The sequence below is a fragment of the Urtica dioica genome, chromosome 8 (assembly GCF_054948205.1).
Source record: "Urtica dioica subsp. dioica isolate 48M chromosome 8, U.dioica_male_clone48M_v1_H2, whole genome shotgun sequence".
In the NCBI taxonomy this organism is placed as follows: Eukaryota; Viridiplantae; Streptophyta; class Magnoliopsida; order Rosales; family Urticaceae; genus Urtica; species Urtica dioica.
Window position 1 is genome coordinate 39387770 of NC_142763.1, and position 12724 is coordinate 39400493.

General features: G+C 33.6%; 1 protein-coding gene across 1 annotated transcript; it reads right to left on the bottom strand.

Moving 5' to 3' along the window:
• Positions 1–3634: 3634 nt before the first annotated feature.
• AGD2 (Pyridoxal phosphate (PLP)-dependent transferases superfamily protein) lies at positions 3635–6639 on the bottom strand. The gene is made up of 10 exons (XM_089624033.1): positions 6462–6639; positions 6292–6380; positions 6131–6198; positions 5845–5961; positions 5378–5440; positions 5174–5278; positions 5032–5082; positions 4431–4751; positions 4134–4340; positions 3635–4052 (listed from the first exon to the last, which is right to left on the bottom strand). Exons 1-10 carry the CDS (start codon positions 6545–6547, stop codon positions 3759–3761), a joined length of 1401 nt encoding a protein of 466 aa, XP_089480159.1. The 5' UTR covers positions 6548–6639; the 3' UTR covers positions 3635–3758.
• Between the last annotated feature and the right edge of the window lie 6085 nt (positions 6640–12724).

Sequence of the window (12724 nt, forward strand, 5' to 3'; positions counted from 1 at the left end):
CCAAATTCTCTTCCACTCTTCTTAAACGTGGGTTCAAACATTCTCTTTCGGATTATAGTTTCTTCACTTATAATTCCAAGGATGTCTCTCTTTTCGTTCTCGTCTATGTTGATGATATAATTATCACGGGAAATAACTCAAATGCTATTTCTGAACTAAAAATATTCCTCGCTCAGTCCTTCTCCATTAAGGATCTTGGGCCCTTGTGATATTTTCTAGGCATTGAAGTCTCTCGTTCAAAGAAAGGTATATTTCTCTGCCAACGCAAATATACTCTAGACATTCTTAATGACTCAGGCATGCTTGGTTCTCGACCATCCCATTTTCCAATGGAACAACAACTTCGGTTAATGCCAAATGACGGGACTCCTCTTCCTGATGCGACAATTTATCGTCGCCTTATTGGTCGGCTACTATATTTAACTGTGACTAGACCTGACATCCAATATGCTGTCAACACTCTTAGTCAATTCCTACAAACTCCACATTCTACCCATCTCAACGCCGCGTACCGTATTCTTCGTTATCTGAAAGGATCTGTTGGAAAAGGACTATTTCTTTCTTCTACAAGTTCTCTTAATTTAATTGGATATTCTTACTCTGACTTGGCTGGTTGTCCGGTAAGTCGTCGCTCTATGACTCGATACTTCACGATGTTAGGTAATAGTCCAATTTCTTGGAAATCCAAGAAACAACCCATGGTTTCTCGTTCTTCCACCGAGGCTGAATACCGGTCATTAGCTACTATCACTGCAGAAGTACAATGGCTCAAATATCTTCTTCATGATTTAGGAATTGAGCTTACATCTCCAATTTCAGTCTATTGTGATAATCAATCCGCCATTCACATTGCTGAAAATCCGGTCTTTCATGAACGCACAAAACATATAGAAATTGATTGTCATTTTGTTCGTGAAAAAATTACATCAGGTCTTATTTCACCCGTCTACATTCGCACTGTTGATCAACTCGCTGACATATACACCAAACCACTCGGCGCAGACGCATTTCGCCGTTTTTTAAGCAAGATGGGCGTTATCGACATTTCTCCTCCGGCTCCATCTTGAGGGGGGATGTTAACGTATATTTATATATTACGTACATAAATGACTAAGTCAGTAATAATATCCCCTCGTATCAGGGATATCAGTTTCTTAGATTAGCTTAATTTTATCCAAGGAACTAAATGCCGCCGAATTTCCAGGAATTTCGGCTGGAAATTCCATTTCGGTGGGTCAACGGCCGACGAAGAGCAAATTTTTCGTTTCGTCGTCGTTTTTCGCCGAATATCGTCGTTTTTCGTTTTTGTCGTTTAGTAAATAAGCAAAATTTGAGTGTCATCTGGGATTCGAACTCAGGAGCTTTGATGCATACGTCCAGACGTTTACCACCACACCAGACAACAACTTTGCTTATATTATGCATATTTAATATATAATATGTATCTATATATTAGAGATATATATACATATGTATATAAACATTTATATAATTATATATATTGGTATAAAATATAAATACGTTGAAATTAATATTAATGAGAGTTTTTGATATTATGTTTGTGTAAAAATATTAAATATTAAAAATTATAATGTATAGTTAGTATAAATTTTAAAATTTGATACAACTATATATATTTGATATAAATATAATTACAAATTATAGAGAGATAAATATGTATATACATATTTATACAATTATATTTATATATGTATTTGATATAAATAAAGAAATATAATTACGTTGAGATTGAATTTAATAAATGTATTTGACATTATATTTGTGCAAAATAAATTAAATATTAAATATTATAAAATATAGTTAAAAACTGAATATATATATATATATATATAAATAACATATTATGCAACATTATTTCCGTTCGGTTTTCCGTCGACACGTCGAATTTCCATGGAAATCGGCATTTGAAAACGGCATTTTACTTGCCCATTTCCACAATTTTTCCGTTGGAAATTCCATCGGCACGACGAATTTCCGTAAATCACGAGGCTCGAAACGGCAACGAAAACGGCATTTTTTTCCTTGATTTTATCCCCACGTATCAGGGATATCAATTTCTTAGATAAGCTTAATTTGTTAGTCTGTTCAATTGTATATACTGTTGCTATTTACTTTCCTTATTTTATGGCATTAATCATGTATTGCTGTTACGTATTGCTGTATATATATCCATCTTCATTATTAATAAAATCATTCCATTCAAATCCCATTCTGCGTTTATTATCCGTTATCGTCGAATTCACTAAAGAGAGCGAGAGCAAGCCAGAGCTATAATCCTCGACAATCCTCAAAGAAGAAGAAGAAGAAGAAGAAGAAGAAGAAGAAGAAGAAGAAATCTTTCACCAAACTTTCACCGTGAAAACCGGCGACGCATGTGTCTTTGAGCTCATCGACAAAACTAAATATATCTTCAACGTCCACATCTTTCGGTTCCCAAGCCATACTTCCGAAGCATAAGATACGTTCTTATTCACCAACCATGTTCGGAATCAGAAATCTGTTTTTCTTTGCTGCTTTTATGATGTTTCAGTTTCTAAAGTTTTTAAAGGCTCTTGGGTTGGAGATAACAAAAAGGCAAGGAAAGTACTCGTGGCTGGTATGTGTGTTGTATTAAACGAAGCCTAGTTCTACTTAAAGTCTTAAACAGTGTTTGGATTAACAGGATTGAAGCAGCATGGGTCATGAATAATTCATTCATAATCTCTGCATTTTCGCCCATCCAAAATTAATTGGCGTAGTAAATAAAAAATAATATTACAAATCACGTATTTTTGTTGCTCAATCTAATGCACATATCTATATAACATTGATGCAAGAGGCTTTTACCACACATTTTCAAGTTCTGGTTCATCAATGGAGACCTTGTTTCCAGCCTGAGGCACCTCCGTGATTTCGCCACTGACTCTTTTGTCTCCGAAGTTTCCGATATTGACCTTCCTTCTCTTCTGCAATGCAAAGGACGAGACAATGCTTAATTACTCTGGACATTTATAGATTTGGAATTTCGGACGGGACGGATTGCAGGGTTTGTGGCACGTGTTTTTCTCCTTTGTTGTTGCACCAATCACAACTCATTCTTCTCCTGCAGTGGTCATCATTGACTCACACGCTTTACGCGGGTCCACACCACACAGGAGTCCAGTCCTTCAACAGCAAAACAGGGGTTCAAACAGAATATGGGATATACAAGCCGAATGTGTATACTTGTTCTCACCTTGACGGTTCACTGAGGATAAGATGTCAAGCAATTGATTCGCTCCTAATGATAGATTTGAGCTTAGTGGGTTCGATTGGAGGAGCCACGATACCGGAGTTGTGGAATCAAAGTATTTGTCTACCCAAGTGTTGGAACAGTTCAAAGGAGATCCGGGTGAACTAGTCAAGATCAATACAGATGCGGCTTTTAAATGGCATAGAAACAAAACATTTGAACCAAAAACAAAAAATACACAGGAACTTTAGCTTTTTTACTTTTGATTTAATCTTTCTTTTTAGTTTGTAATTTTTTTTTTCTTTCACAATTTCAGAAGTATATTTGGAACTCCTTCCTAAAAGTAGCCGAGAAAACAGCAAGTCTATTGATGAGATAATCATGCCCAGTTCCAAGTTGCTGAATATAAAAGTCCAAGAATCACACTCTGCAATCAGTCTCATCCAAAAATTAAGACAATCGGTTACAACACCACACAGAGAGCTCAATTAACCCCTCTCTGTTTATTTAAGTTGTGATAGGTTATTCACTTGTAAAGCTGCTTGAATCTCCTACAGGCCTCCAAGATGTTGTCCCTGTGACCGAAGGCGCTGACTCTGACGAAGCCTTCGCCGCTGGGCCCGAAACCGCTGCCGGGAGTGGTGACAACGTGAGTCTTCTCGAGGATCTCGCTGAAAACGTCCCACGAGCTCCGCCCTGGGAATTGGACCCACACATACGGAGCATTCTTTCCGCCAAACACGTTGAATCCCAGGGAATTGAATGTCTCCGTTATTATCTTCGTGTTCTCTTTGTAGAAATCAATTACACCGTGCATCGCCTGCGACAAGATTGACCAGATTTTAACCCAAGTCCCATCTCTACTTACTATTTCCTTGAATGCTTGTCCGGAAGAACTAACCTCAAGGCCTTCTGGGGAAAAGCAAGCTAGAGCGCCGGCTTGAGCAATGTTGGATGCGCCGTTGAAGCAAGTGCAAACGATTCGGCTGAAGTCTTTGGCAACCGGAAATCCATCCGAGAAGAGAAGCTCTTTCGGGACAACCGTCCAACCCAAACGTACTCCCGTGAAACCAGCAAACTTGCTAAGTGACGACGTCTCTATCGCCACCTACAAGATACAATTGCCAAAATTCACACAAATATGAAAAGTGAAGGCATAAATATGGAAAATGTTAGGGCAAGTGCCCAAAGGGTTTACCTCTTTAGCACCAGGAATTTCAAAGATGGACCGAGGGTTGTCCTCGGACATATACAGGGCATATGCTGAGTCATATACTATGATTGACCCATTTTTCCTGGCAAACTGTACAAGCTCGGTGAGTTGTTCCCTAGTCGCGGCAGAGCCTGTAGGGTTGTTCGGAGAGCAAAAGAATATGACGTCGGTTCGTGCAGTTTTTGATAAATCGGGGAAGAAGCCATTTTCGGGAGTACATCTCATGTACTCGATGTTGCCATATTTCTCAACATCCTTCTGAAACTCTCCCGTCTGACCCATTATCACGCTCGAATCTACATAAGCCTGCATATGAAAAAGAAAAAAGAAAAGTCACACAGACTTTGTTATTTTAAATGCAAGAGTGGCATAGAAGTTCGTAAACTAATTTTAAGCGCAAAATGACCATTGAACTATTGATTTTGTACCACATAAGAAATTTAAAACACAATTACTAACTTCTAACGATACTACTTGGGTCACTCGCATAATAGTTCAAGGACTAGTTGGTCAAAATGAATTACCCTACATCTATACTGATAATTTGGAACCCATATACACCATTATTCAGAGCAGCCAAACTTACCGGATAAGACGGGTCTTGAACGGAAATTGTGACATTGGACCCGAAAACAACCTACATTGGTGAAAAATAAACAAATAAATGAGATTTTTTTAACACAAGCATAAGCATCATTAAAATCCAAGAGATAATCTCTGAAGAAAACCTGAAGGCGTGATATATCACACTTTGCACCATCAGATACGAAAATGTCTCCTTCCTCTATGCCCATATCACCATAGAGAGTCGAAGCAATGGCAGCTCTCAATGGCTGAAAAAAGAAAAAGAAAAAATAGATTTTTGTAAAGCTTCGAAGCACAAAAATGGTATTGCTTTAACCCAAAATAAAAAGAGCAAAATATTTGCTCACCTTTTCACCCTGTTCAGCTCCGTAGCCACTATATCCCTCTTGGGTCGCCAGGCTATGCGCTTTCTGTTAAAGTAAAACAAATTTTAATAACAACGAACAAAACTTTTGATCGAGAACTAAAAGGACAATTCAGAAAGTATTTCAAAAGCATTGTGTCAAAGTTAGTGTCATAGCATTGTAGCACCACTTCGGCAACAATACGGTTATAACTCCCGTAGCGGTGTATGTATATACAACAATACGGTTATAACTCCCGTAGCGGTGTATGTATATACTATATAATTCTTGTACCATCGGTTGGTCAATGATATCAAAGTTGTAATCTTTTGAAAAGAAGAAAGTTGGGTGTTGAAGGCTTCTTCTTGTACATCGGTCGTAACATTGACAATTTGACATAGTGGATCAGCAAAGTTCCTAGAACTATGAGAAAGGACATTGAACACGTTATGTTTATATTTCTTTTTTACCTTCGCCATGGCAGATGATATAACTTCTGGAATTGGCTCGGTTGTATCGCCGATTCCAAGGCTTATCACTTTCGCATCCGGGTACTTCTGTAAGTGTGCATTCCTTCTTCTCGCAATCTTTGTTCGCCCAAAAATTAATTAAAAATTATATATTTTATATGACTGACCCAAAAAGAAATCTGAACCTTTTCATGAACTGAAGATACAATTGTATTCTAAAGAAACTTGGAGATAAAAGAGTATTTTTTTTCTAAAATTAAAATAAAAAGAAAGTTAAGCAACTGACCTCAGGGAAAAGATAGCCAGCTTGAAGCTTTCCTATGTTAACATTGCGAGACACCTTAGTCTTGAAAACTGATAAAGACCAATATATATTCAAAATAAATAATGATTAATAAGATATAAGAAATCCCACTGAAAGATGAATTCATTCAGTTCAACCGTTACCAGTCTCTTGTTCTTGAGGCCTAGATACACATTTGACGATTCCGATGGATTTGGAAGGAAAAGGAACAATTTGAACTCTGTAACTATGACTGCACAAACCCAAATACCCAACTCTGAAAAACCCATTCACTGAGAAAAATCAATCGCGTCAAGAATGTGTTGATAATTACCTGGAAATGAGATTAGCAGGTGCTAAGAAGGATGACGAAGAGGAAGAGGAAGAGATTGAAGTCAAGAAGCTCTGTGAGAGTGACATTGTTTCTGGGTTTGAAAGAGGAACTGCGTTGTTGCGGCGAAGAAGAATGGGAAATGGTATATGCTATGTTGTTGAGAAGAAATATAAAGAGCGAGACACTCTCACTCAAAGACATGACGAATCTGATTCTGACCTCATGACTTGTCTTCTTGTCGTTTTTTTTTTCTTATGGCATTTACATCAAACGACAATTGATGGCCACGTGTTATCATATGATTAACTAGCAAAAATGAGGTTAAAAACCTTTTAACCAAACTAGTTTAAAAAACGCGCTACGCGCGAGTCAGCAATATTTTTTTGGGTCAAGCGGCTATATAGCCAAATAGAACTTAAGCTTTTGCAAAATAGTCATAGTTTGTCAACTATAAGTAAACTAGTCAAAGTAAGATTAATCTAAGCTGGATTAAATTTAATCCCAACGAACTATAAAGACATAATGTAAGTTTTATGAAGGCTGGATTAAAATTAATCGATGCAGGATTAAAAGTCGCAGTACTCTCAATTGGCTATTTTGTTATACCTAATGAAACTATGGCTATTTTGCAAAAGTCATTGTTTGAATTGGCTACTTCATACCATTTTTCCTATTTTTTTTTTTTAAAGTGAAAAAAAAAATAAATAAAATAAAGTAAGTTTAGACTTTTAATTGTATTAAATATAATATACATTAAAAAACTATACAAAATATATTGATAAGAGAAGGAGGAAAGAAATTAATATACATAAAAAAAATTATACAAAATATATTTATGAAAGAAGGAAAAAAAATTAAAATCGGAAGTAAAAAAAAAATCAAAACCGGAAGGGAAAAAAAATGGCTCCACGTGTCGCTGCCTGGCGACACCAGAATTCAAGTTGAAATAAAAATATATACAAAATATATTGATGAGAGAGGGGAAAAAAAGTAAATGTCGGGAAAAAAATAAATGATAATATATGTTATTGATATAGTATAATATAGTATTAGTAATTATGATTATAATATACATAAAAAAAAATATATACAAAATATATTGATGTTTGGAAGGGAAAACAAATCAAAATTGGAAAGCAAAAAAAAATCAAAATCGGAAGTAAAAAAAAATCAAAATCGGAAGGAAAAAAAATGGCTTCCACGTGTCGCTGCCTGGCGGCACCAGGATTTAAGTTGGAAAAAAAAAAGATATACAAAATATATTGATGAGAGAGGGAAAAAAATTAAAGGTCGGAAAAAAAATAAATGATAATATATGTTATTGATATAGCATAATATATTATTAGTAATTATGATTGTAATATACATAAAAAAAACTTTATCCATTTTATTGATATAATTTGATAGGTTACACTGTAGAAACTTTACAACCAATCAAATTATATCAATAAAATGGATAAAGTTTTTTTAATCTGAAAAAAAAAAAAAAAAAAAAAAAAAAAAAAAAAGTGGTGTACGTATTGTTGCAACAACAGAGAAAAGGAAAAAAAACAGACGTACAAAACAGAACTGTAGTCCACCATTATCAATAGTGTCATATATGTTTATCTGGAGCACACCCTTTTCTTCAGTCCATCATTATTTCTTTCTCTATTATATATCATCTTTCTATTGCGGTTGCTATTATACAACCACAAAAAAAATGTTCTGAAGAAAAACCCTCCAACTATTAAAACTTCATAAAAAAAATCCATATTGACAAAACTCAAGTGAGGATAATTTGTCAAAGCTGGGAGCTACAGGTGGAATTCATGATTCGGTTTTTAATTCCAATGAGAATCTACCTCTATTTCAAGCAAGGATTGAAATCTCGCATCTCGCGGTCGTACCGCACTTCGAATTTTGGGGGTATCTCGTCCCGTACCGTGGTATTCCGCGGTATTTAATGAACGTTCGGGGTATCTCGTACCGCATGGTAAATCGCATTTCGCGGGGTATACCGCAAAAAAAAGGTATTCCGCGGGGTATTTGAACAATAAATAAATTTTAAAAAAATACTTTTCAATTTTCATGTATACAAAGAAAATTTTAACATAGAATTTTTATACATAGACATATTTCTTAAATATAAATTTAAAATCTTAGAGTATCGAACACATAAAACACAATTCAGTCACGAAATTACAAGTAAATAAAAGTGTTTCCATTTACACTATGTACTATTATAATACAAATCCAAAACTAAATTAATTACATAAAATAAAACATACATTTGCCTTTTTTTATTTTCTTAATAATTGATAAAAAAAAATTAAATGACAATTGTAGGAAAAAAATATGCCAGATATATATATATATATATATATATATATATATATATATATATGTTTTTAAAGTTTAATTGTATAAGGAAAAACATATATTTTTTTGTACATAATGTATTTTTTTACTCATATTATTATATTTAGATAGTATGTGACTATGTGTTTGACAAAGAAAAAAAAAGCAAGTATATTCTCTTGTTAAAAAACGTGTATTAGAAATAGCAACACATATTTTAGCAAAAAAAATAATAGCAACACATATATGTCTACGAGCAATTGTGTGGCACATTGCAACCCATGTTTGTATTGTTTTTGTTTTTTATTCAGTTTGTTTTTTACTCAGTGTTTGACAAGTCAAAGAAAAAAAAAAGCAAGTAACTTGTGTGTGACAACGCATATGTGTGCAAGCAAAAGAGTCCCACATCGGAAGTAAAATGTACATTTTAATAATGAAATAGCTATAAATAGCTTGAGTGTGTTGGGCAATATTACCTCAAAAATTTGGCTACATTTATAGTCATTTGGGCCTGTGACGGGCCCAAAAAACAGTCCAAATTTTTTTACTCGCGAGAAGTGCGAGATTTGAGCGAGATATTGCGAAATTTATACAATTCGCAAGAGATAAACATCTCGCTCTCGCGCCCCTGCGAGAAACGAGATCTCGCGCGAGATACCTCCATCTCGCGCGAGATTTCAAACCTTGATTTCAAGAGCAAAACATGTCTCTCATATCTATTTAACCAGTTCTGTACCAATCACAACGTAAGTTCTTGTAATTTTTTTTAACCTAATTCTAATTTCAAAACTGATTTTGAAACTTAGGTATTCGTTCTTGGCGAGTTCTAAGCCTAGGGCTTCCCTATATTAAAATTATTTCCTACTTTCTCCCGAATATTAAAATAGACACGGTTTGTATTATTATTGTCATAGTGACAAGACTAAAACGAAAATCTTTTTCTTTTTTTTTGCAAAAGCGTAAAATACATATAGGGATTAACAAATATTTAAATTCTTGTAATACCTATTTCTAATCCAGTTTTCTGGTAATGATACGCTCGGGTTTTATCCTATGGACTTTCTTTCCGGAACTCCCTATCCCAAATACTTAAAACACTTCCTACCCCTAACCAATTTAACATACATTTTAATACTATCGTAATTGCGTTTTAATACTATATCCCTATTGTAATTAGTTTTAATACTTTCTTTCCAGAACTCCCTATCCCAAATAAGACTTCCTACACCTAACCAATTCAACCAAATACATACGTACGTTTAAATACTATCGTAATTACAATGCTAAAACATAGCTAACACAAAATTGGAACAAATAAATAGTTATAAGAAAACCTAGTAAAAAGATACTCACAATCGACGGTTCTTGGATCAAGAAAGTAGTTGCTATGTTCTTGGACATTCTTGGAGCAAATCCGAATGCCGAAGTTAATCTTTGAAGCGAGAACAACTAGAATCAACTCTTCCTCCGAGAGAGCGAACCTCATGAAAGCAAAATCATCCATTGTCGTAAATCCTGGAAAAAAAATATTAAAGTTATGTCTTAACTATTTAGAATTTAATTTACGAATATATAGGTAAAAAGTTCATATGATATGCTTACCTTTCTAAAAGTCTAAGTCACTTTTAGATAATAGAGAGTGTGACCGAGAGAATTTAGAAAATAAAAAGAGGTATTTTATGTTGGGGGTCCAGTACTTATGAGAAAAAAATACCCTTCAAATGTATATCATATATTGGTATTTCCAAATTCGTTCGCGTGACTAATAAGCTGTACAATTTACTTTTTAAATAAGCCACCTGAATTAGGATTAGTTTATAGGTGATACAAGTTAGAACTAATAATATATCTTAAAATCGGGTCAAAGTAACTAAATAATCAAGAACAAATAAAGAATGTACCTTGCGCCTTCCGAAATCTTGACCTCCACCGTGTGTCATTTTTCGTGCGACGTGTCCTTATTATTGACGTGAATTAACAAAGTTCGACTACTGCAGATTGAGAAAGAAGAAAAAATATATAATTGTTCTCACGTGAGACTTGACACAGCTATCAAACCAATTAAAACTTTGTTGATAGATCGGATCGAGTTAGATGTTTTGGAGCTCGCAAAATGATCATTCTATATATACTAAGAGATGTTACACTATCACTCTAGAAACTTTAACAACCAATCAAATTATATCAATAAAATGGATAAAGTTTTTTTAATCTGAAAAAAAAAGTGGTGTACGTATTGTTGCAACAACAGAGAAAAGGAAAAAAAAACAGACGTACAAAAAAAAACTGTAGTCCACCCTTATCAATAATGACATATATGTTTATCTGCAGCTCACCTTTTTCTTCGGTCCATCCTTATCTCATTCTCTATTATATATCATCTTCCTATTGAGGCTGTTATTATACAACCACAAGCAGCAGAAAAAAAAAAAAAAAAAAAAAAAAAAAAAAAAAAAAAAAACACTTCTGAAGAAAAAACCTCAAACTATTAAAACTTCATCAACAAAAAAAACCTCTCAATAAGATAGAAAAAAAACTTCATCAACTATAAGTTTTCACGTTGTCAAGATTAATATGCTGCTATATTTTGATGTTTATTTCGTTTGCACGCTGTCAAGTTTTTATGCCATATTTCATGAGTTTGTATATATGTTTGTTTCCTGAATTAATATTTATCAACTATATAACTATCAACTACTTCATTCTTTTCTCCTGACTCCATATACTAATTTTTTTTTTTGTTACGATACAAACGAACGCTTCGTAAATGTAAGCTTTGTATTATTATCATATTGTTATCATGTCTATTTGGTCAAATGTTTATTTAATACGATTCCTATCCTTTGAATTAAATATCTTCGATTCTTATTAATGTATATCTAATTTATCAACTTTTTGTTTTATCTGTTGGAGAAAATTTAAGCAGATATATTATATGCTAACCATGAAAATATGTATTTCATAATAATAAGACGGTGGTCATGACTTGGTAAAGAAATTAGCTCCGATTTTTTGGTGGACGGCTGTCAAAGTATTGACAAATTTTTTTAAACATTGATTTTTTAATCTCATAAAAGAATTAACTTTTATAAAATCTCCTATGAAGTATAAAAGAAATGTCCTCACTATGAATTATCGACTACGTATGTATGTATATACACGTAGAGCTTATTGTTGCTTACTACTTATGAAATTTGGTTTTTTTGGCCGTTGTTGATTTAATAAAGTTGCTATATATCTATATTGGGTAACGACCGATTCGTTGATCATGCCATTTGAGAATTCTGAACACCATGAATTAAATATATATATATATATATATATATATATATATATATATATATCTATCATGAGTGTTTATTTATGTTATTATTTTGTTTTTCACAAAGCCACTTTTAGTCTAGTTGTCACTCTTACGGTGTTTATTTCTTCAGCAAATAATCACGTGTTATTCGTCAGTCTTTCCAATTATTTAAAAGCCTAAAATTTTATATATTTATTTGCATTCGTTAATGTAAAACCATTATGCTTCTAACATAGTTACAGTTAATTTTAAACTTAATACTAAATCCATCTCCGTCGGATGCCCAATACTAAAAAAAAAAAAAAAAAACTTACCTTTTGGGGACATATATGCCAAAAAAAATACTTAATACTTAGATAATGAAATTTAGATCCCGCTTCAAAACATTGTCGAATATAGAATAATTAATTCACGCATACTCAATTATCTGTAGCTATATATACACATATATATAAGTACTGAAATATTGTTTTGAATTAACAGATAATGACTACACCAATCAAAGAATATGACCAAATCAACAATATGATATGATCCTTGCTAGATTTTTCAGAGGTTGGGTCAACAAAGACTTTGTCACTGACCGAATGATAAGTTACGACTATATTCTGGTTGATGA

What these genes read in the sequence shown, in the direction of transcription:
- AGD2 (XM_089624033.1), bottom strand. Translation starts at nt 6,547, where the DNA reads ATGTCACTCTCACAGAGCTTCTTGACTTCAATCTCTTCCTCTTCCTCT. An exon ending in TATCATCTGCCATGGCGAAG is followed by an intron (nt 5,441 to 5,844) that starts GTAAAAAAGAAA and finishes TTACTTTAACAG; the next exon opens with AAAGCGCATAGCCTGGCGAC. An exon ending in TTCAAGACCCGTCTTATCCG is followed by an intron (nt 4,752 to 5,031) that starts GTAAGTTTGGCT and finishes TTTCATATGCAG; the next exon opens with GCTTATGTAGATTCGAGCGT.